The 26,179-nt window shown below is 34.3% G+C and overlaps 1 protein-coding gene across 1 annotated transcript in view; it reads right to left on the bottom strand.

The window, feature by feature from the left end:
- LOC149576681 (Mitochondrial substrate carrier family protein) overlaps positions 1 to 24,460 on the bottom strand; it is a 63,813-nt gene extending 39,353 nt beyond the window's left edge. The window contains exons 1-3 of the mRNA XM_089819101.1: positions 24,278 to 24,460; positions 22,376 to 22,459; positions 14,342 to 14,403 (exon numbers count right to left, since the gene is read on the bottom strand). Coding sequence (XP_089675227.1) covers positions 14,342 to 14,403; positions 22,376 to 22,459; positions 24,278 to 24,394 — 263 coding nt within the window. The 5' untranslated portion in view covers positions 24,395 to 24,460. The remainder of the gene's footprint in view (positions 1 to 14,341; positions 14,404 to 22,375; positions 22,460 to 24,277) is intronic.
- Positions 24,461 to 26,179: the final 1,719 nt, after the last annotated feature.

The raw sequence follows: 26,179 nt of genomic DNA, 5'->3' as shown, positions 1-26,179 counted from the left end.
TGAATCTGAAAGACTAACCTAGAAAAGACGAAATAATAAAGCAAGGAAAATCATTGTTGATTCAGTTAAAGATCACATCCTTCCTTCTATATCAGATATCAAAAAGTGCATATGAAGTATTCAAGATCATAAAAAATACATTTGAGATAAATAACTCAAGTAGACTGATCACCTTAAAATCTCAATTACTGAATATTAAAATGGAAAAACGAGATTCTATTCAATCTTATTTTGAGAAAATTTCTGAAACGAAGAAACAATTATCTTCCATTGGAAACAAAATAGAAGATCAAGAACTTTCATTAATAGCTCTGAGAGGGCTACCAATGTCTTGGGATACCTTCATACAAGTGGTAAGCAGACCTTCAATTCCTACTTTTGATCAGTAGAAAAATGAATGCATAGCAAAAGAATCAAGATTAATCTCCAAAGGAATCACTTCAAATCAAGAGGGAGAAAATCAAGCTCTTCACACTGTTTCGAATAAAAGAAAGAGAAAATTCAATAATAATAAAAGGAATTTTAAAAATAAAGATTACTCTCAAGTTAAGTGTTATAAGTGTGAGAAGATAGGACACACCTTCAAAAACTGTCTAGAGAGAGAGAAAATTCTAGCCTCCCTTGCTAAAACAAAAGAGTGAAAATCAACTATACTATTCCGCACTTTCAAGTGAAGTAAATCAAATAAAGAAGCTTGAATAAAAGAAAGAGAAAATTCAATAATAATAAAAGGAATTTTAAAAATAAAGATTACTCTCAAGTTAAGTGTTATAAGTGTGAGAAGATAGGACACACCTTCAAAAACTGTCTAGAGAGAGAAAATTCTAGCCTCCCTTGCTAAAACAAAAGAGTGAAAATCAACTATACTATTCCGCACTTTCAAGTGAAGTAAATTCAAATAAAGAAGCTTGGATCATAGACAGTGGTGCATCCCGTCACATTTTTGGATTCAGATATATGATTGATACATTTGGAACTTATATCACTGAAGGAGTTACAATTGGAGACAACTCTACCTATCCTGTAAAAGGTATTGGGACCTGTTCTATCAAATTGAAAGATGGAACTACACTTAATCTTAAAGATGTTTTGTTTGTACCAGGCATAGAGAGAAACCTATTTCTATCTCAAGTCTAACCGATGATGGATATCATGTCACCTTCAACAAAGACAAAGTACTATACTGACCTAATAACTCAAATATGAGAAGTGCTATTATTAAAGGGTTCAAATTTGGAACATTATATAGATTAAGCAATATTCAAATGCAAGCCCTTAGTCATGAAACACCAAATGTTAATAAATTATAGCATAGACGACTTGGGTACATTGGGTTTAGTTCACTTCCTAATTTAGATAAGAGCACTTCTGGTACTCCTAAACTAGACTCATCTCATATAGGAACTTGCAAAGGGTGTGCTCTAGGGAAAATCATAAAACATCCTTTTCCCTCTAGTGAAAATAAGTCAAAATCAGTCTTGGAACTAGTCCACTCAAACCTTTGTGGACCCATGCCCACACCATATCTAGGAGGTTTCCTTTATTATATATCCTTCATTGATGATTTTCAGGAAAGACTTGGATCTATTTCTTGAAAGTCAAAGAATCAAATGAAATTCTATCAAAATTCAAAACCTTCATAGCATTAGTAGAAAATAAAACAAGTAAAAGGATTAAAACATTAAGATCAAACAATGAAGGAGAATATACCTCTGAAATCTTCAAAAGTTTTTGCAATTTTGTTGAGATTAAGAGGGAGTATACATTACCTTATAATCCTCAACAAAATGGAGTCGCAGAGAGAAAAAATAGAACCATCATTGAAGCTACAAAAGCTATGTTACATGATCAAAATATGCATGCCTCATTTTGGGCAAAAGCTTCTAAAACTGCAATATACATTCAAAACAGATGTCCACTTTCAATTCTAAAGAATACCACACCTGAAAAAGTCTTCTTAGGGACCAAACCAGATTTAAGTAATCTTAGAATATTTAGATGTCCAATCTATATACACATACCCAAAGAAAAGAGGACTAAACTCGAACCTTCTGGGCAAAGAGGTATATTTATAGGATATAGTGAAAATTCCAAGGGTTATAGAATTTATATTCCTGGACAAAGATCAGTTGAAATAAGTAGAGATGTAATTTTTGAAGAGGACTCTGCTTTAAAACTTTCAACCGGCATAGAAGATGAACCAAACTCAAATGATGAGGAGATTAGACAAACTGAAAATCAGAGGGAGCACACATCTGAAGAAAGAAAACCAAATATAACTAATGGGAAGAAAAGACCACTATGGGCAAGGAAGATGCTTGAAGAAAACAATGTAGAACTAGATGAGATCTCAAAAGAAAACAAAAGAACTCGAAATCAATCATGTTACACTGCTCTTATAACTAAGCTAAACAAAACCGAACCATCAACAACTGAAGAAGCTCTAAATTCACAAGAGTGGAAAGATGCCATGGTGGAAGAATACAATTCCATAATTCAGAACGATGTCTGGGATATTGTAACTAGGCCTAAAGACAAATCAATTGTATCTTCAAAATGGTTATACAAAATCAAATACGCCGCTGATGGAAGCATTGAAAAACACAAAGCTAGATTTGTTGCTCGAGGATTTTCTCAGAAAGCTGGCGTTGAATATGAAGAAACTTTTGCTCCAGTAGCTCATTACACTTCTATAAGAACAATTATTGCAATTGCAACATCAAAAGGATGGAAGATTCATCAAATGGATGTAAAAACTGCATTCCTAAATGGGGTCATTAATGAAGAAGTCTACATAGAACAACCTGAAGGGTTCACTGTAAAAGATAAAAAATTGTATGTATGTAAACTCAAGAAAGCACTCTATGGTCTCAAACAGGCCCCTCGGACTTGGTATGAAAGGATAGACAACTATCTATCCAAACTTGGATACTCAAAAAATGAAGCTGACTCAAACATATACTTCAAAACCTCAAATGATGAGATGTTGTTCTATACATTGATGACTTGCTAATAACAAGTGATAATAAATTAAATGAAAAATGTAAACAAGATCTGATAGCTGAATTTGAAATGAAAGATTTAGGGTTACTACACTGCTTCTTGGGATTAGAAGTTAATCAAAAGAAAGACTACATTTTCCTACATCAAGGAAAGTACACTCAAGATATTCTAACTAGATTTGGAATGATGGATAGTAAGCCCTTATCTACTCCGATGGAAACAAACTTACACAAGCTAAAAGAAGAAGCATCAAAATCTGAGGACATTGATCCTACTCTCTTGAAACAAATAATTGGATCTCTTATGTATCTTGTGAATACCAAACCCGACATATGCTATGCTACAAATGTCCTTAATCATTTTATGTGTAAACCTAAGAAGATTCACCTAATGGCTGCAAAACATATCTTAAAATATTTACGAGCATCTATTGGCTTTGGATTAAAGTATGAAAACGTTGGGATAAATCTGGAAGGATATACTGACTCAGATTGGGCAAGTTGCTCCTCTAACCACAGAAGCACTACAGGTTGTTGCTTCAATCTTGGGTCAGCAATGATATCTTGGTTCAGCAGAAAACAATAAGTTGTTGCCTTGAGTTCTACTGAAGCTGAGTATGTAGCTGCTTCCATGAGAGCACATGTCCATGAGAGCACATGAAGCAGTTTGGTTAAGGAAACTACTATTTGGGCTATTTGGAAAACCTCTAAATCCAACAATGATTCATTGTGATAATCAAAGTTGTATCAAGCTGTCAGAAAATCTAGTTTTCCACAATCAATCAAAGCATATCAAAACTCTTTATCACTACATAAGAGACATGGCTGGCAGAGATATTATTAAATTAAGTTATATTAGTACAAATGAATAGAATGTTGATATTTTCACCAAACCTCTTGCAAAGTTGAAAATTGTGTACTTCAGAGGAAAACTTGGTATGACATTGTTGTAAATGCATTTATTATCTAATATTCATGAATACAAATTATTTTTTGCTTGTAAGCTTGTATTGTGAAAAGTGACAACTTTTCTTGTGAAAGGTGACGACCTTTCGTGTGTTCTGATCCTAGTATAAAGTGACAACTTTATTTCAGATGATCTGTCTTCAAACAATGGTTGAAGTTAGTGTTATCTTTGTTCTTCGGGCCAGATTTTGCCAGACACATTGATAACTTTCATGGTTCTTCTGGCCGAATCTTGCCGGACACAATGAAACTCATTGTTTTGAAGTAAGGGTTATCCTTGTTCTTCGAGCCGGATTTTGCCGGACACATTGATAACCTTCATGGTTCTTCAAGCTAGATCTTGCCGGACACCGTGAAAATCCATTGTGTTTTTCTTCTTAGTTTAAAACATTATGATGATTACACCTTATTGTGTAAGTTAAACTTATTTCAATTTCCCTTGCTAAAGAGGGAGTGTTAAGAATGTTAGCTAAGTGAGAAACTGAATCTATACTTTTGTGCCTATAGATCTATACTCAAGTTTCATATTACATAATTGTTTCATTAATTATATATATATATATAAGATTATATTGAGAATCTAAATAATGTAATATTATATTGTATAGACTCCGACAGCCGACAGCACCTTGTAATCACGTAAGGGTTTGTTATCGGCAGAAAATAAATCATGTCTATGCTATATCGTTTACAAACCATCATGACTATCTGTTGTTAGTGCCATTATGACTATCCATTGTGACTGTTCACTTCCTTATCCGCCTATATATATTATAGTCTATGATGGAAAGTTGATTAATAAACACGGCAATCTAACTCTCTCATCGCAGACTAATATTGAATATCAGTCTCCATTATAATTCAGTCTTCTCTTTTGAATTCATTCAACAATCTACAATCAGAAATTATGGTATAAGCAGCACTACACTGTAATTCAGATTTTGCATATTCAAGATATATTGAAATTGAGATTTACACCAATAAGAAGATCTCAGCATATTAAAACTTTAAATTCTTTAGATGAATAATAAAACTACCCATACACAAGAAATTTATAAGTTTACAAAGTGCATTTTTCTTCTTTATTTAGTAATATTGACTATCGCCTAAAGTAAAGCAATTGACAGGCAAGATGATGGTGTCAGTTAAGCGAGAGAAATAAAAGAGGTTATATTGTTGATCTTATTAACGCTATTGTAGCTGCCTTATTTTGGAATTGGGAATGATTGTGTTTCTCTAGCCCATTTCCATAGGCACATTCCATGCATTGAAGATGTATTGTGCCAAACAAGTGAGAGCATATATGGCTCATTGCTCATTTGAGGTTTGGTGCACCTTCATTTGAATAACAAAGAAAGAATTATTATGAGGCTATGGCAATAAGCAATTAAGAATGTTCCATCATCCTCATTTTTTTGTATTCTTGCTTTACCCAATGTAATTGCATACAACACCATGATTTGATGTATCGCATTCATCAAAGATGGAAGATCCACATATATAGAGATGTTATCCAAAAAATAAATTATGCTCAAACGAATGGGAGAAAACTATAGCTAACAACACTTTATAATCTTTATGCCTCAGGTGATGCATATGGTTAGAGATACCTTAGTTATACCCTTTTGGGAATCAATACTTTGTAAAGGCACTTCTACAATAAAATACAAAGATTTGTGTGCTCTCAAGAGGGTGAAACAAAGTCTATTTTGTTGATTCACTAAATGGTCAAACTTATAATTTTTGAGCAAAAATTTGTTAACACTCAAGAATTGTTTGAAATTCACTTGTAAATTAACTTATTTTATTTCATAGAATCCATTGCATTTGCATGTAAACAAAAATAGAGAAAGTTTGCACCCATCCATTACATTAAATACAACAAGTTAGGAAGCAGGAGGGAAAGAGTCGTGTATACATTCACTCACCTCCATTTCAATCCCAGAATGAGATACTTGATAAGACATGTCTCCTACCTCTCCAATAAATCTCAACTTATCTTTTTTGGAGATCTTATTCCCTTTAATTAGCTATTTGTATTGGTTTCTTGACCATGCGCTAGCAATCGACAGTCGTATCATAACTCTGTTTTTGCTCCTTCCCCCTTAACCCTCTCTAGAATTCTCTTCCTAAAACGTTCTATTACACGTCAATGTGCCCTAGAACCCCATTGACCTTTCTTATAGCCACTTGTTGACATTAATAAAACCTGTGTATTTCTTTCTTTCTCAACCTTTTATTCCAAGCCTCTCTTGACTACCTTCTCAAAGGCTACTAACTATGGCTCAATTGATGACAACAGTGAGGAAGAGGACAATGGCAAAGAAGCAATGACATGTCAATAGTGCTATATAAAAACAGAGATGAAATATATAATTAAGAAGCTAAAAGGGTAGAGAATCTTGTATAAATTCACTCACCTCAATAAACGCAACAAGCTAGGATGCCAAAGGGCAGAGAAACATGTATACATTCACTGAAATCCATTTTATACCCAAAAAGAGATATCCATGGGACCTATCTCTTGCCTCTCCAATACTCCTCAGATTATATTCTTTAAGGATCTTATTCCCTCTAATTAGTTGTTTGTATGGGTTTCTTCACACTGTGCTAGCGATTAAAGCCATATCATAACTTTGTTTTTGCTCCTTCCCCTTCGGAGCTCTCTATAATATTCTCTTCCTAGAACTTTCTACTATATATCCGTGTGTCCTTCAATCCTATTGTCCACCTTTTGGCCACCTATGGACATTATATAACTTATTTCTTTCTCAACCTGTTTTTTCAAGCCTCTTTACTATCCATGACATTCTCAATGAATACCAAACTATGATTGACTCAACGGATGACGGCAATGATGAAGAGGACACTAGCAAAGAAGCAATGGCATGTCAATGATGCTATATGAAATCTGAGAAAAAACTGAATTTAAGAAGGGCCACTAAAATTATTTCAGTTGTGTATCCACCATTTTGAGAAGCGGCTCTAAACATGTGATAACTTTTAGTGTTGTGCCTTTATGAAAAATTAATTGTGCACTTTATTGAATGAATTACAAGTGTATATAAAGGCTGTCACATACCTTCAAACTTAAGCAAAAATAGAACTATGTCTTCCAAAAATAGAAGCCTATCGCCCAAAATTTGGTACCCCATGGTTAAAAATGGTCTAAGGAACCTTATATTTGAAAACAAAGTTGTTTTTTTAACCAAGAACTTCCTGTCGAGATTTTGGGATTTAGATGCCCGAGCTTCCTTTTAGGATTTCCAGATTCAGCTACCATAGCTTCTTGTCAGGATTTCGAGATTCAGCTACAGAGCTTCCTGTCGGGATTTTTGGATTCAGTTGCCAGAGCTTCTCATCGGGATTTTGGTATTCAACTTCTTCTAATGATTTTAGTGGCTATCCAATCCCTTCAAGTCTCTCATTTCATCAAAATATTAAAGATTATCAGCCCATAAGAAGTTTGATCATTTAGAGTTTTCCAAAAAATATACCTGGCAATCACTTGTCATTAATTTTATTGTGTTTGCTTTTCAAGAATTTCATATTGTAACCACCTAGGGTAGGTGAAGGTAGATTGCATTTTTAAACTCTCACCAATTAGTTCTAGAATCTCCCCTTCCATTGTGACAATCAAGTGCATCTCAAATTTGGGATCAAATACTAGTGTTCATGAAAATCTTTTAAGCTTTTTACTATGAATGGATAAATAAAAGATACGTGGAATGAATTAATTACAGCTAGCAAATTGTGTTTCGGGATCGATAGTTATGGGATGTGTGGTCTGATATTATTTATTCTAGTTGTATGTTTATTTACTTTGTTGATAGGAATCTTTATTTCTTAGTTGTTATTTAATGTATTTAGTTTTCAAGGTCATCGACATATTTACAAAAGTTAATCTTTGTTATTTATTTTTGTATTTACTTTGTGAATGTTGCATAGTGATGGCCATTTATTAGAAGCCTCTTCAGCTCCCAAGTTAAGAGCATACCCTATTTTATATTCAAAAAATACAAAACATATGCATTGAAGATTTGTCCAAGGAGTTGTACCTGTAAAATTAGAGATCAAATTGTCATCGTTTGCTTCAATTTATTCAACTATTCTTGATAAAGGTCTTAATTGAGGATCTGAGTCATATTATTAAGAGGTGTTAAATTTTAGACTGCTGCAAATGTAATAGCATTGTCAGTGATGTATGTGTTTTTCAAAGGTAGCAATCTCTCTCTTATTCATATTATGGATGATAAATGGAGAGACATGTCCATTCATTAATACATACTCTTTTAACTAATATAATGAGACATATATTTAGTATCTATTTAGTCGTATTATACTAATTTTTCTATCATAATAATACCTAGATATATATAAATTTATATCTCATATATATATATACACAATAGTATTGTCTCATAGGTTTATCCAGTTGAAGCTAACAAACATCAACAAAAGGCCAATGTGCTAAATAACAGATCTTATTTTAAATTAATAGATAAAAATCCTTTGATGATCATTAATACAACTATAAATGGAAAACTATAAACAATAAACTAAAATTAATGAAATATTCTAATACCCCCTCTTAATGGTGGCATTCCATCAACTACTTAACCGACATGACAAAATCTGCTTATCAAAGCATAAAAGGTTGGCTTCTCTTCAAAATGCTCTGGACTCTTCCTAGTTGGACTTCTGACCAAGCCTCTGACAATAGTAACATGTAATATTCTTCTCGAAACCTTCCTCAAATGTGTGTTGTTATTTTGTTGAGTAGACACGCATTTGCCTTTATCGATGTTAGTAAATGCCTATTCCGCACTAACCATATCATTGTTGCTAAAAATTGTTTTCTCCACCTAGCTTGTTGCAACAATTTAGTACACAACTCATCACATTTCAAGTCAACATTCGTAGAGGTATTGTAGAGTGTCTCAATAAATTGTCTATAGGAGAATGGCAAGATCTTCAACAAAATCACCACTGTGCCCCTCTTCCACCTTACCGCTAGCAGCCTCCGATTGATCACATGTATCCTCGATCTTCACAAAATGCTCCTTTGGAGTCATCTTATCATCCACATAACAAAAAACATGTTCTTCAAGAAGAATACTCAACTCTTATCAGAAGTATCATGAAGACCCTTCAAGATTTCCCAAATATCTTTAGTTGTCTTGCCTAATGGCACTTCTGGAAGCATCTCATCAATAAATTACAATTCTAACAACATAACTATTTCTCAATTGCTCTCAATTGCACCAGAATATCAATTGCACCAAAACATGATATTAGTTGACAACACCATCTGTCTCCTTTCTCAACAAGGTCAACTCCTCACAAAACTTGAAGGTTTGATTTTGTCAAGAACTTTATGAGCCTTCTCAAGAATAATGCAAAAAAATGCAAAAACTAGAAAACAGCAAACCTTATGTAGTCTTCTCACAAAAAAATATTCAACAATTTGATCAAAAAAAATAACTAATGAAACATCTTTACAATAACTAATAAGCCATTTTAAAACACTATATGAACAATAATTAAACAAAATAATAATTAATAATTTAAACAAACTTTAATAAGACCAGACCAACCTCTTCTAAACTATCACCTTAGCTGAAATTTGGCTACATGTATTTGAATTAATAAAAATCTTCACCCTTCAAAAATGGCAATAAACTATATTTTAAAGGACAAAATAGATTTCAACACTTAGCACAAAAGTGGTGATAGTGATCAAAAATTATTTAGCCCATGTTGAAATTAGCATCGAGCCAGCATAAGCTATTGGACAAAAACAAATTACGTCAAGGCACACAAGAAGCAGGTTGATTGGAAACAACATAATGGTGTTAGCATGACGCACCAGGATGTAGGTCGTTGTCTTCCACATCATCGTCTACATGTTGTTGAGAATGAAATACATGGCAAGTAGACGCACTAACTAAGCAAAGAACCTCAGTTACATAAATATGCAAGCCTTTTGCATAAAGCACAACACTCCTAGCCAATGCAAAATGCCAAAAACAACAGTTGTTTGCCCAAAATAAATAACAGTGAGCCAAAGACAATATCCATTGATTTGAGATGGATGCTCCAACAAATCCAAATGGCACACAAGTCTACAAATAGGAGTCTCCAATCAAAGAATTCTCTCTCCAAACAAAGGCACTCTATCATTAAAACTCGCATAGAGTCCGAACCCATTCCAACTTCTTTTGCTTGTTTAAATTTTACAACCGCCAAACATAATTGTTGATGGAAAATAGGCAAAGAAATCTCTTCAATCTCTTTAACCGTTCGTGCTTGGGAAATGGAGAATCATAGAAGCCAAACATTAAAAAAATCTACACAATAATATTGTTTCTATAGTCCACACATCATTCGATAAACTAGTACATATTTATAGGAATGTAATATCCTATTTTGAAGGAAACAATTCCTTAATATATTGAAATATTTTAAAACTCAACAAGTGTACAATCAAGTAAACCTTAAATAAATGTTTATCACCTAGTTTAGTTTTGTGACTTGTTACTACAACTCACTTTTATTTTCTCTTCAAGCACTTTATTATACTTACTAATCCAAACACTAACATGATCTCTAACCTTAAAAAATAATGCACCCACTTTGTTAATCTTTAGAACCAAACAATTGAAGATTGCAAACTCAACAATCCAAATTATTCTTTGGATGAGAGATAAGATCTCCATGTACCAAGTAGAACATAACAAACAAAAAAGAAAAAATGCTAAACATTTTTTCTCCAAAACAACTGATATTTTTTCTTTAAAAACCTTGTCTTTTCTCTTTTTAATTTAAATAAATGGACCCATCACCCATTTCCCTAGAGACCAGAACCAGGACACACCTACCATCCCTATAATTGTAGGACAACAGTGGGAACAGGATGTAGGTGTGAGAGGCTTTGCAAAGATACTTTGCAAACTGTCACTAATTGTGATTTTACAATGTAACAAGAATCATAACAACAATGTTAGCAAAAGGATTATAATGGCATGAGTGTTTCCACACAAAAAATATGGAAAATTAAATATATCATGACTGGCAAACAACACTTGAAACTAGAAAAATTTAAATAACACTAATTACCCTAAAAAATTGATGTTGTTAATAAAAAAAATTATGTACAGCATAAAATAATAATATAATGAATCATTTAAATACCATATATATAATTAAATTATTACATTTAGACAGTAAAAAATTTAGTCAATATTCCTGTGGGACCCCAACCATGATTATTTGATACACTCAATGAGGGTAAACTAGCATTTTGCACATACAAACAATCAAAATTAACAAAACGGCAACACCATATGTTGCATACAACAATCGTGCAAAACTCCAAAACTCCACTCCATGCTACTCTAAAGCATAGGCTAGAAAAGTTGCCCTATGAATAATCATACCAACAAAGTTAAATATTGAGTTCAACTGCCAATAATTAACCTTACACCACCTTGCATCGCTCCCTATTACTGCTTTCTCCTCCACTTCAATCACCTCTTCCAATCAGCTTGTCACTCCTCCTGCACCATCCAATGACTGTCATCCCAGAAAAGCTCGTACCAGAGATGGAATACAAAAATGTTGAGATACTCCTATACATCAACAACCCCTTTATATAAAGCCCCCCAAAATATTAGAGATTATAATTGTAATCAACTTTTAATCTGCTACTTGAGTGTAACATGCAAACCAACCAGCACTTTTACAATTACAATACAATTGTGGCACCACAACCTTCCAAAGTGTTCCTTTGATTTTCACTTGCATACTGCACTTTCAAACCAAGGAGGTCACCAACACTACTCCTTTCATGTATATGAAACCCACTTTCATCAACAACCCTATTGACTACTTATATATCCCCAAACCGACCAAGTGAAAACGGACTTAACAGCCATACATCTTAAATTTACATTCAAAATGTCCATGCCTAGCAAAGTCCCCTTCCGAAAGAAGATTTTGGCCAGTTACCAACTTCTATATTGCCTCTCTCAGCACTCCTCATATCAAGCCCTGGAGCTTCTTTTAATTTACAAGCAAAGATTCACTTCAATGTTGTCTCAAATATTATATGGCCACAGGCATTATGCTACTTTCCTTTTATGTGCTTTGCTTACTTGTCATCCAAAAGAATGCATTGATACACCTTCCTACCACCTACAAAATCAGAATAACCAGTACAAGCTCCAACCACGTTCTCCAACTAAGACATCTCTAGAAAACGCCTTTCCACTTTAATAACTAATAAGCTTCAATTAATGTCACAAGCATCCATCACCTTCCTTCAAATGTGTAAGCACCCTCTTTACTACCAATCTAATAAATTCACATACAACAGAAATAATGCAAATCAAAGGTTGCTCCAGATGTTTGGCTCTGACAAACTCAAGTTGAACAATGAACTACAAGTATGAGATTACTATGAGCTTATTGGGCAATAGTGGGTAAATTTGTAGGTTTTGAGAAGCGACATGACACACTCTCATTTTGTGAATTAGTAGTAACTAGCATATAAATATCAATTAAGGATGAGTGCACGTCACATCCCTCTTCCTAATTTGATATGTTGGTATGCATTTTGTTTAGCTTTTTCTTATTTTTGGCGGTTTCCTTGATTTTGTGTATTAACACCAAACATGTCCCTTTTTATTTTTTTCTAGTTTTACCAACCTATTAGCACTTTTCATTTCAACAAATGGGATACAAAGCCATACTAAATAAATTAAAAATAATAAACTAGTATTCTATATAGCTAGTATATATTATTTGATATATAACTAAATTATGTTTTAGTTGATTATTATAATATTATTAGATATACTAATATTGTGTTAGAGAGCACATCTGCTATGCCAAATTTCAACACCCATTCCACGGTGCTCACATGATTACACACATCTATCTAAAAGGCCATTAAATGATATCAATCGCAAGGAACCTATCTAAACTATGAACAAACTTAATAGAGATGCCTCGATACTAATACATCTCATTGTCGTTTAGCTAGATGTATTCAAGACACATATGCTACTTTATTGTATAATAAATTTATTATACATGGTCAATCCTTATACATCTAATTGTCTTTATTATAGACATATATGCTACTTTATTGTAGACATCTTTCAACCCCACTCCAATGCTTTAGAACTTCATGACCTTAAAAATTCAATGTTTTGTGGGCACATCTCCCATTGGTTTTGTAAGACATCCCCAAAGTCTTGAGAGACTTGGGAAACACATCTTGTCTTTTCAGGATTGTAGGGTTTTCTTAATTATATGGAAAAGGGCCAAGCTTTCTATCTTTTTTAACTTTTTATTTTTCTAATCATCCTCCTATCATCGCTATTCCATCCTCAAAAGCTCATAACTCAAAGATGTTATCTGCTAGGATTATCGTTGCATGGAAAGATCAACATGTCAATGCCCAATACAACCACTAGACAAGACACGGGAGGCTGTTAAACCATGTCGCAAATCCAGTGAGGGACACTGGCCCACTGCCAATAATCACCCTACCAGTGTTACTCATTGAGGCCTGCAAGGATTCGAACATGTGACTAGGCTCTAAAACACCACTTGTTATCTGCTAGGGTTGTCTTTACACAAAAAGATTGACTTGTCAATGCCCGATACAACCACTACACTCATAGAAGACAGAAGAGGTTGTTAAACCATGACACAAATCCAACAAGGGATGTTGGCCCACTACCAACAAAAGAAACCTTGTAAAATTATTCAAATTTAGTTTCAAGCATGTTTTGAAGAAATCCTACTTATATAAACACAAAGTGGCTTTTGTTTTTACAGTACAACATACCAATGTTACTGGTCTTGGACTCTGAATGCACAAAAAGTTTAGCAGCAAGAAAACCTCAAATTTCAAATCACCAAATCAAAATTACAAAAAAGTGTAGAATACTTCACTTCCAGCAGATTCAGCACAAGAATCTGTTAAGAACATTTATGTAAGCTGGCAGTTCACAGCCACAAGTGATATCACAAAATCTAAATTATAATTCATAAACACAACTGAAATTCCTCTCATGTGTAATGTAATCATTTTTCTTGCTTAAGCTGCAACAAATACACTATTAGATGATATTAAATCATTAGGACAAAAAATTTAAAAATCTTCAAGAAACATAAATTTCTCACTTTCCACAAGAAAGAATATAAGCTACCATGTAACCTAGAAATGACTTATCGTTTAAAACATGCAGTTTCAATATAAACTATATAAACTATTGCTTGCATTTTGAAATCCAAAGAAAGCAGGCAATCAAAAGAAAACACTCAAGATGAATAATTTGATGCAAAATATTGAGGCTTACCTAAAAGATCCAAGCCGGGCTGTGGTATAAGTGGCTTGACGTAATAGACCTGCAGATAGCCCCTGTTTATAAACCAAAATAATCATTTCTTTAACAGTGTAGAAAGCAGCCTTTTTGCGAGTTGTCAACAAAGCAAATATTAGAACTTATTCTCTCGAATACAAAGAACCAAAATATAGACCGATCACAAAACTGATGCAATCATGCAACTGATAAAGCATTACTCCAATCTTCAAAAGTTCAACTGATGAGCTTAAGAATGAAACATAAAAAATGATTGAAGATCAACTGGGCCACCTGGTGATGTCCATTTTGATTTGGAACCAACATCCAGATATGTGGCACCTTAATATGCCATATCACAAAATTATATGCATATTTGCAAGATCATAAGTTAGATGCTACTCCATAACGAACCAAAAAAATATGCAACTAGAAATATCAGAATAGTCTCCTGTGAAGGAATCCAACACACAAGTTTTGTCTCCAGAAATTCACTGAATGTGGAAAAACATTTGCACATGGAAAGAAATAAGAAAAAAGCACAACACAAGAGGTCGAGAGTAAAGAAATTATTGCCTAAAAGTTCCAACCCAACATAGAACTAAAACTACCAGCTCTTTTTGAAGTTTTAAAGCCAACACATCATATAAATCCCTACGGGAATAAAGCAACAACCATATGTTTGTAAAAGTGAATTTAATAAACAACATGTTACAAACATCCACCATATATTCAATGTTAAATGCCCCACTGCACTGAAAAACATAACCAAAACATTTCCTCTGCAAAAGTTTTGTCTTAAAAGTTCATCTAACAAAGCATCCTATTTAAGATCAATGTTTATCACATGGGGTAAAGAACCATCAAAATCAGAAGAGATTAGTTCAAAAGAGTAGTGTTTTAACTCAAATGAATTCATGAATGAAATGAATGAAGGAAAACCGTTTGTTGGAATCCAAATAAACTATCATTTTGTCCAATCATAAGTGTGACAAAACAATAAACAACCTTTGAAATGTTGAAGTAAGTCTTCAAACAAGACACCAACATGTTTGTAAAATTTTAGTAAAATTGGCATTGGTCCTCAAAGAAGTTAAAGCAACATATTTCCAAGCTATCGAAGTATTAAGAATATAATATTCACTTAGACTTGGGTGTTTTTAGATTAATAATTAGTTTGAAATCACTTAATATGTGGAAGTTAACAAGTGAATAATTTGGTGAAGGATGTTCACATACCTAAAAATTTATGGGGATGTACAAATATGTCAATATATAACAAAAATGGTTCACCCTTAACTTTCATTGGTGCCTGCTTTCTAGTTGATCACTTTTATTATTTTAGTATGTATGAACCTAATGTTCTACAATGTTCTATCACAGAAAAGGGTAGCACAAATAAAAACCTAAAACAAGACAATAGAATGATGTAAATCACACTTTGAACATTACTGTTTTGTAAGTACAGCACATTGCATGTCATGTTCCCTCTTTAGCTCTGTGTAGCAGACATGAGAGTTAGCCTATTATGGAGTCCCGTAGGCTGGCAGTAGTGATTAGGGACTCAATCGGGTTTTTCAGCGTCTAGATTTGGTATTATAGGGAGTAGTAGATCAGTTGAGAGCAGTTCCTTGATTTTAGGAGGTAGTTCCTTAATTGTAGGAGGAGATTCTTACCTTTTAGGAGGTGGTGACGTTTCCAGAGTCGACGTTCTATGAGATCACCCCCTGGTCTCAATTTTAGGAGATTTGGGTGTGTTCCCTATTTTTTAGGAGTATCCCTAGATTTGAGGGTGTGACTGCCAGTTGGCCCAGGTTGTCCGGCGTCTGTCACAGGTAGGTGACAAACTCAGTGTCATGTTTTAGAGGTGTTTGGGTTGTTCTTTGGCTACTTGGAAAATATTTTAATATATAAATATTTTCCTAAGTTAGCATTTTAATAATTTAAATAAGGTTAAGTGTTTAGCCATTTTGGAGTAATAAGTAGTTTTCTAGCTCCATTTGGATCGATTTGCCTATGTGTTATAGCTCGTTGGAAAGAGATCAGTCTCTAGTATTTGATTATCACTTATCGGGACTAATTTGATGCTTAGAGCTATTTGTCGTTAATAAAGTAATGATTTCCTTCTATTTGGATGCCTTTAATGGGAAAATAATGTTACATTATAAAGTTCAAATGAAATCCACTTTAGGGTTCTTTTACGGTTCGAATTGTCTTGGAGAGGGGATATAAGGAGAAGGCTAACTAAAGATGAGTATCTTTATCATTTTGTCAACCTATTTCGTACACCATCGCTCTGGAAGAGCATTCCTCGCTTAGGACGTAAACCCCAATATTGAGAGCAAATTTGTTGGGACGTAGCCCTCAACAAGATCAGATTTAAAGGTTCTTATGCATACAGTTTGATCATGGCAGACTTTGCAGGCAGTGGATTTATTGGGAAGGCGGCCACTTTGGTTCAACCTGACTTTTCTTATAGCATCTCGCAGAAGGAGTTCTAGAGTGTTTATTTGCAACAAAATGGAATTGTTTTGTTGCAGCAGCTTGGGCTCTATCATTTGAACTTGTTTGGCTGTAGTTGGTTCCCATCTTCAGCTAGCGTCAACCTTGTTTGAAGTACATCTGTATTGGTACTATTCTGAAATAAATTAAACTTTGCTGGTATGATTTTAGAATCATTTCCAAAATAGTATGTATTGTTGGATATGATTTCTATCACTTCTATTTTATTAGTTACTGTTATTATTCATTGTAATACCTATATTCTGAAAAATACAAATGGAAATAACCTTCTTCTGCAACTTTTTTCTAGCTCTATAAGATCAAAGAAAAATCTACAAGAAAATATAATTTATATAATTAAGCAAATAGTAGCAGCAGAGTAAATATCCATTTGGGATATTTCAATGGTATCAAAGCCAAGTTCCTGCCAGCCTGTTGGGTTAGTTGTAGGTTAATACCATGGCTAGAATGAGAAATGGATGCTTTAAGGTTTTATCTCCGTCAACAAGTACAAGTAAGAGGCCTCCTACTAAGGCTTTCAACGATACAATAATGAGCAGCTACCATCAGTATTGTTCTCTTCCTAAGGAGATACAAGGCATGCTTGCATTCACACAATTTATGGGTATACCAAATGCCGAGGATGATTTGGTATCCAAGAGTTCATATTAGAAGGAAGACGGAAAGAAGAATCAAGGGATAGAAAAGAAAGTATTGGGAGAGAAGATAAGTTAACAAAGGAAACACGGACCAACAATAACCAGCAAGAGGAATTACCAGATGAAGATCTTGAGGGGGTATCAAAAGAGGATATTGAAGAGAGCCCTACTCTTCAATAGCAGTCCACATCCTTTGCTTATGGATTTACACATATCCACAAGCTTATTTTGGAGAGCCAACTGAAGGTTGGTGAAGAAAAGGTCATTGCTGCCTTGTCACATTTTGACAGTTCCCACAAGATAGTAGAGAGCTACATTTGGAAGGTCCAACTTAAGGGAAGACATAAATGTAAAGAAGAGGCTTCATCAATCTCTGATTTGCATGTGCTTAAGACAGCCATGGAGGCAAAGGCAATGAAGAATAATTACTTAAACCTCCTTTCAGATAGAGATCATCTTCTTGACCTTGGTGTTATTTACTCTATTGCTTTGAGGGGGAAAGAAAAGGAGATTAATCAGCTTATTTCAGAACTTTTAAGGTTAGAGAAACTTTGGGAAATTCTTAAGTAGCTCTCCTCATGGCGGAAAATCAGACTGAAGAACTAAATAAGGAGTTGAGTTTAATCCATGCTTTACCTACAAAATCAAAAAATTAGTGGGAGGAACATTGTGTGGGGCTGAGTCTACTACATTCTACTTCAGCTCAATCAAAAAACCTGCCTTTTGGAACAGCCCGTTCAAATAGACAACATATTCATGAGGTGAATGAGGAAGAGGAACCACTTCATGATACATTATCCAGTGACACCAGTAGTTCCATTAATACTGAGGATATACAAAATGATTCCAAAGAAGGTGTAGAGGAGGATTCCAAAATTCTGAGTTTGGATAGCAGCAATTTTACTTCCCATTCTCATGAGTTTGCTACCTATAGTCTTGAAGAACTTGATGGCATACATCAGTCAGTGCTGATAACCCCTTTTCCGAGATGAGTGCTAGTTTGATTTTAGATAACCCACTCTTTGAATTGGATGACGAGGAGGCTCTTGATCTTGATGACGCAAATGATATGAGGAGCTCAATGTTAGAGTATGATTGTGAAGTTGAGCATACACTTGGTGTGCCAACCACTCAAGAGTTGTCCCTTATGGGCATGGATGGCACATATACTTTTGTTAAGAGGTCGCCTCATGGTTTCCTTGACGGGGCAGAAATAACCTCGCTGATTGGTGACTTTATACTCTTCAATCCATTGAGGATCAATGATTATCCTAGTGGGGATCTTATGACTCCTCTGAGCTTTTCACTGTTTACATTAGGTTTCCAACAGTATGGGAGTGTTGGGAGGCGCCCCTATAGGTTAGCAATGGAGTGGGGAGTGTTTGTTGTTGATTGGAATTGGTTTGATAGCATGTTTGATATCACTTGTGTTGCTGGTCAAAGTTCTGATAGTGAGATAGGGTGGCCATTGTTGATAGTTTTTGAGCATGCAAGATATTACTCACCCATAGTTATGGTGTCTTGCATACACAAAGGGTAACTTGATAATGATGGTGATAATATGAAGTTCTTCTACATCACACACATTACGACATATGTTTGGTTATGGGACCTAGGTATTGATTTGCGAGATACATCACTTTACACAGACTTCCATATATTGCTTCATGGTTTGGAGTGTTTGGGCATTTTTGTCAAAATAGAACAGTTGGTTGTATGTTTGAGAGATATGGGGGGTCGCATGCTCTGGTTGAGCATGTTATCTTGTCAATTTCTCCGGATTGCATCAAGATCAAGGATTGTTAGTAGGGACCTCACGGAGAGGCATTGTCAATATGGGTTTGTACATCTATTCAAACAAGTGCAATATGAATATGTTGCATTTTTTTTTAAATTGGTTTGGAATCCAAGAATCGACATGTATAATACATTCCTCCAGTGGATTCATGGTGGGATGCTACACTTTGAAGATCTTGATGTTTATATCAAAGTAGCGCAACAGAGGACATGGGTGCGTTGGTTACACTTGGGCGAGTATTTTTATAATACTACGTATCATATGTCGATTGCTATGACTCCATTTAGAGCCCTCTATCTTTTGTCGATCTAGTGATTAGTGACAAGAGGGTTCCTTTGGCACAGCATTGGGTGCAAGAGAACCAGGACATCATGAGATTTCTTAGAGAGAATTTTCAGCAGGCACAAAATCAGTAGGTCTACGATGATCGACACAAGATTGAGAGGATATTTGAGGTGGGGGATATGGTGTACCTACGACTGCAACCTTACCGACAGAGCACCCTTAAAAGGGGTGGAGTTGAGAAGCTCAAACCTTGATTTTATGGACCATACAGGATTATCAAGCGTCTTGGAGAGGTTTGCGTATGAGATTGAGTAACCATCTGGCAGTAGGATTCATAATGTGTTCCACGTGTTGTGTCTGAAAAAGGCACTTGGACAACATATTATACCATCTCTAGATCTTGGAAGAGAGGGAACGCCAACTGAGAAGCAAGATGATTCGAGAGTATCTGATTCGCTAGAGAGGTCTCCCTATAGAGGACGCCACTTGGGAGGGTGAGACTATTTTACAGCATCCAACTTTGCAGTTGCTTGTGGGCAAGCATCTCCAAGAGGGGAGGATTTGTCATGTCCCTTCTTTAGCTCTATCTAGCAATGACATGAGAGTTAGCCTATTATGGAGTCTCGTAGGCTGGCAGTGGTGATTAGGGACTCAGTCACCGTTTTCAATGTCTGGATTTGGTATTATAGGCAGTAGTAGATTAATTGAGAGCAATTCCTTAATTTTAGGAGGCAATTCCTTGATTGTAGGAGGAGATCCCTACCTTTTAGGAGGTTGTGACGTTTCCAGAGTTGAGGTACTGTGAGATCACCCCGTGGTCTCAATTTCAGGAGATTTGGGTGTGTTCCCTATTTTTTAGGAGTACCCCTAGATTTGAGGGTGTGACTGTCAATTGGCCCAGGGTGTCCGGCATTAGTCACAAGCAGGTGACAAACTCAGTTTCATGTTTTAGAGGTGTTTGGGTTGTTCCTTGGCTACTTGGGAAATATTTTAATATATTTAAACATTCTCCTAAGTTAGTATTTTAATAATTTTAATAAGGCTAAGTGTTTAGCCATTTTGGATTAATAAGGAGTTTTCTAGCTCTATTTGGATCGATTTGCCTATGTGTGATAGCTTGTTGGAAAGAGCTCAATCTCTAATATTTGATTATCACTTGTCAGCACTTATTTGATGCTTGAAGCTATTTGTCATTAATAAAGTAATGATTTCCTTCTATTTGAACGCTTTTATTGGGAAAATAATGCTATATTATAAAGTTTAAATGAAATCCACTTTAGGGTTCTTTTAGGGTTCGAATTGCCTTAGAGAGGGGATATAAGGAGAAGGCCACCTAAAGATGAGTATCTTTATCATTTTGTCAACCTATTTTGGATGCCATTGCTCTAGAAGAGCATTCCTCACTTAGGACACAAACCCTAGTGTTGAGAGTAGATTTGTTGGGACGTAGCCCTCAACAAGATCAGATTTGAAGGTTCTTATGCATACAGTTTGATCATAGCAGAGGATCAATTTCTAGTATTGCAGTCACACTTTGCAAGCAGTGGATTTATTGGGAAGGCGGCCACTTTGGTTCAGCCTGGTTTTTCCTTATAGCAGCTCGCAAGAGGAATTTTGGAGTGTTTATTTGCAGCAGGTGGAGTTGTTTTATTGCAGCAGCTTGGGCTCTATCATTTGAACTTGTTTGGCTGTAGCTGGTTCTCATCTTCAGCTAGCGTCAACCTTGTTTGAAGTACATCTGTATTGGTACTATTCTGAAATAAATCAGACTCTGCTGGTACGGTTTTAGAATCATTTCCAAAATAGTGTGTATTGTTGCATATGATTTCTATCACTTCTATTTCATCAATTATTGTTATTTATTCATTGCAATACCTATATTCTGAAAAATAAAAAAAGAAACAACCTTCTTCTACAACTTCTGTCTAGCTCTATAAGATCAAAGAAAAATCTACAAAAAAATATAATTTATATAATTAAACAAATAGTAGCAGCAAAGCAAATATCCATTTGGGATATTTCATTGCAAGCTTTAGCTGGACTCCTTATCCTAAGGAATTACATTGAAGACTTTTGCGGAAACTTCTAGAAATGGGAAAGCCATGGAAGACACACAAGATGATAACATGTTTGCTACGCCCCCAACTTAAATAAGTTTTATGATGGTACCAAATCCGACATTATGAGGGGTAATACATTAATGATGTTCATTTACACTTGGAGTTAGTAGAAAATCCTTAGCCAATAATATAAAGTTCAAGATCTGCATGTGGCATTGAAACAGAATCAGCTCCTTCAAGTGTCAACTCAAACTATGTATTGAAGATTCCTCTTGCACACTTATACTAAAATTCTGATGAATTTCGAAGTAATATATGCACCACTTGATAAGATGCTGCAGAAAAACAGGTGTCAATGTGGCAATAATCTAAAATTTAGGAATCATGGAATCTGCGGCATACAGATTTTCACACGTGTGTATAAGATTTTCACACAAAACCACACAATTAGAAAGTTAGCTGCAATTTTCAGTTTCTAGAGCTAAATGCTATTCATTTACACATACAGTAATGTATTCTGTTACCAGGAGGATAATGTAACACAATTCTCGTCATCTTCAACATTTCTTAACATTCACATAATGTAAATAGTTACATTTACTTTCATTTCAACATGATTTAATATTCATTATGTACAAAAGCTGAAACAAACTAATAAGTACTTAAATTTTGAACAAAAAATTCATGGAATCTATGCCATTCAACCAACATGAGACCATAAACCAACCTTGTAAAAGGCACCAAAACCATCCTGAGCAAGCATGTTCTTTGCCACCTGGTAGCCTGAACCCTGACCCAGCTGAATTCGTACCTGTGTCAGAGCAAAGTGGAACCAATCAGAAATAACTTCAAAAAATGCAATGACTCTCGAATCGGAGAAGCTCAACTGGTAGACCATGTAAATATTAGGGCCTTCATAATAAAGCCTCTGGTTCGAATTCCCGGAAAACATGCCCAAGTGTTGAAATCAAATAAAATAATGTTTAGAATCTAACTAGCCAATAAACTATAAAAAGATGTCAAAGTTCAGAAGGCTGTTACAAGCTAGAAAAATACATTGAGAAATCCATATCTGAAAATACCCCATTCAACACAACATAAAATTGCATTATTGTGCATCAAATGTGAAATAAAAAATGATTTGCATACATATGAGCATATAAATTCCTAGCAACAAGTAAAAAGTTTAACCTAAATTTAAAACCAATTCATTAGAGTAAGTCCCTCATGAATCTGACAGATGAGATATTTTTCAGAAATGGCAACTTAAAACAATCATTTTTTAAATGCATAAATCCAGGTGCTAAAGCAAACACTCAGGATGAATTCGACACATGATCTATAACAATTATGGATTACATAAAATCTAATTCTAAATATATATGCCTTCCATATAAAATTTTGAACCTGAGGTAAAGCACATTAGCAAACGTCAAAAACGACACCACTCGCTCATTGAAATGGAAAAATGATCTGATCTAAGCTAAAATTTCTGGCACCACATGAAATTTTGAGCCTACAGTCAAACGAATTGCCATACTCCCTGCAGCCAAAAGGATGAGTTCACGTGCAAAGAGAGAAATCCCAGAGTTACATAGAGAAGTTCAGGCGCAAAGGTTAGAATCCTAGACAAATTTAACGGAAGCGATACCCCTTGATCATAGCAAAATAAAGATGATCCTGACAGATCAATGCTAAAATATAACTGTCACTATTTGAAATTTCCAAACTAAAGTGCAGTGCATTACCACACTTGCTGAAATCAGCACCCGAGGCAGATGGCAAAGGAATAAATCTCTTCAGCGGGAGTTAGGTTGAAAGCAAACAATGCATTTCTTTTATTTCCATTAAATCTTCAAATAAAAATATTTACCACAGCATCGCCATGAATGGAATATAAGAGAGCAGCATCCAATACTCCGGCAACTCCCGTCATATGAAACGGACGTGGTCATATTGGAAATAATCCTACCCCAAAAGGATAGGTAGCACCGTGAATAGCACATTTATATAGCAGCAAACGGTGATATGGCAACTCCACATCAAATCATCCAAGCTCCAATTTTGAAATTCCAGCTGAGTTCCTCAAATACATACCTCTCAATCCTGACATCTACGATATAACCGTACCTCGAAAGGAAATATAGCCAATGGAGAAAAACTCAACATCTAAGGCTGTGATCCCGTCTAACTGGAATTCTGCCATTCAAACATTCTAACTGGAATTCTGCCATTCAAACATTCATAATAGGAATCCAGCCATTAATCCATATATAGAACGTATTCAACAATTCGGCCACAGCGAACAGAAATTCGGGCACTACGCCACGGAGAACAGTAACTCGGCCATTTAGCAATGAAGAATTCAAATTCAATGATGGATTATTCAAAATCAAAATCTGATCATTTGCTTCTCCATTCTATAATAACGGATCTTAAAAACTTTAATTAAGTTCCGAAAATAAAGCCGGCCAGACCAGATCGCTGACATCCCCAGCCAATATAGACACTCCGAAAACAAAAAATTTTGAACGTGAGAGGCTCTGAACTTTCCATAGTGGAGCTAAAGAGTCTCTCGAGAATAATTGCAATAAAAAAAATTCCTATAATGGAGTAAAGTGCGGCGTACCTTGATCATGTCCACGGGCTGGATAACACACGTGGCGAGCATACCAGAGGCTCCTCCATTGACAAATGGCTTCACTGTGCTCCATACTTTGGGCGTCTTGGGCTTCTCCTCTGCCATCGCGAACGGATTCGAAACCACGACCTCCTTGCCCTTACCCAAAAAAATCGCAGTCTTGCAAAAGCTGCTAAAGATCTTATATATGTATTTATTATATATGCCCTAACAGCTTATTTTTAAGCAGCCAATGCTCAGTTGACGGTCACATGGAGGCTAATAATTTCAGTACTTAAGCGGTCGTTAGCTAAAAGAAATGCGAAACTTTGAACCACATAAGATTGACCAAAATCGACTTATTTTTACCAAATTCTGTGTGATTTATTTTGACAAGTTCAGTTTTATTCGGGTATCTTTTCCTCGTGATTTGACTGGTTGGCCAAGTTTAGTTGTAACTGAAAACTAAATTAGGAAAGATATAAAATGTGCCATTGTCTATGCACCACCTAAAATGTTTCATTTACGAAATTATTAATAATCAATTTTCATGTTTTTATCGATTATCCATTAAGTTTAATTTGTAATTAATTAATAATCATATCAAACCGGTCAGTCTAGGTGTTTTATAAATGTAATTTTAATAATTTGCTGATAATTTTGGTCGAGGCATATATTTAATAGGTGTAGGAAGAAAATCAGATTAAAAATCCCTTGGTATTTTCTTTTCTTTTGCTAGTATTCGATAGGCTATTTACTATAGCAATTGATTTTCACTAACTTGTGATTAAAAAGATTTAAGTTTAATTTATATTATTCAACATTAAATTATTTTTTTTAAAATATTTTAAATCATATTAAAATAATATTAATAATAGTTTGAAATCTAACAATAATTTTACTCCTAATCTTAATATTTCAATTAATAGTATAATATATATAAACTTTAAATTTTAATCTTTTAATATATTATCGTGCTAAAAAGTGTACATTATAATTCTAAATATACAAATTTAATATTAAAATTTATATTTCTAAGTTTAAAAAAATATATAAATAATTAATTTTAATTTAATTTGTTAATTTATTAGTACGTTTTATATTTTAATTAAATTATTTTGTATTTAATTATATTATATTATATATTAAAACCATATCTAATTACTAGGTAAATACTAACCACTCCTTGGCACTTGTTTGTTTAATTTATTAGTACATTTTATATTTTAATTAAATTATTTTGTATTTAATTATATTATATTAAATATTAAAACCATATCTAATTACTAGGTAAATACTAGCCATTCCTTGGCACTTGTTTATTTAGAAATGAGTTTTAAGATTATTATTTTGGCTCTAAAGAATTATTTTTTAGTTTTAGGAAATTAAAAAGTTTGTTAGAGTCAAAAAAAGAAAAGAAAAATTTTCAAAAAAAAAAAATTATCAAAGAATTCAAATTAACAAGACATTTGAAGAAAAGTTGTATAAACAAAACTATTAAATGGAAAGCAAAAATGCCAATAGTTCAATTAATAAGGCTTCGGGGATGTTTAAAATTAGCTTTTTTAAATAAATGTGTACTAGTCAATAGAATTAATTATAAAGTTCAAATTAATATATTTTTCACTTTTTCGTTTCCTCCATCTATATTAAGTTTTACAAAGAGAATTATAATATTGAGATAATATTTTTTTCTAATTTATATGAATAATATTATTTTATTATTAACATATTTATAATAATGGCAGAAAGTGACTAGGGTTGCGAACTGGGCTGGTCTAAACAGTTTCTTTCAGGAGGAAGAAGAACCTGTCTGCCATCGTGGTGGGTTTCTTAGGGAGAAGTACTAGAGCCCTGGAACAAGGTCTATTTAGTTCAAATGAAGTATCTCACTCTTGAAGGGAGGTATAG

This window comes from Cupressus sempervirens, chromosome 1, assembly GCF_028749045.1.
Source record: "Cupressus sempervirens isolate cs-2001-9-10 chromosome 1, ASM2874904v1, whole genome shotgun sequence".
Lineage (NCBI taxonomy): Eukaryota > Viridiplantae > Streptophyta > Pinopsida > Cupressales > Cupressaceae > Cupressus > Cupressus sempervirens.
Note: the sequence above shows the minus strand (reverse complement) of the source record. Positions and strands in the feature narration are given on the sequence as shown.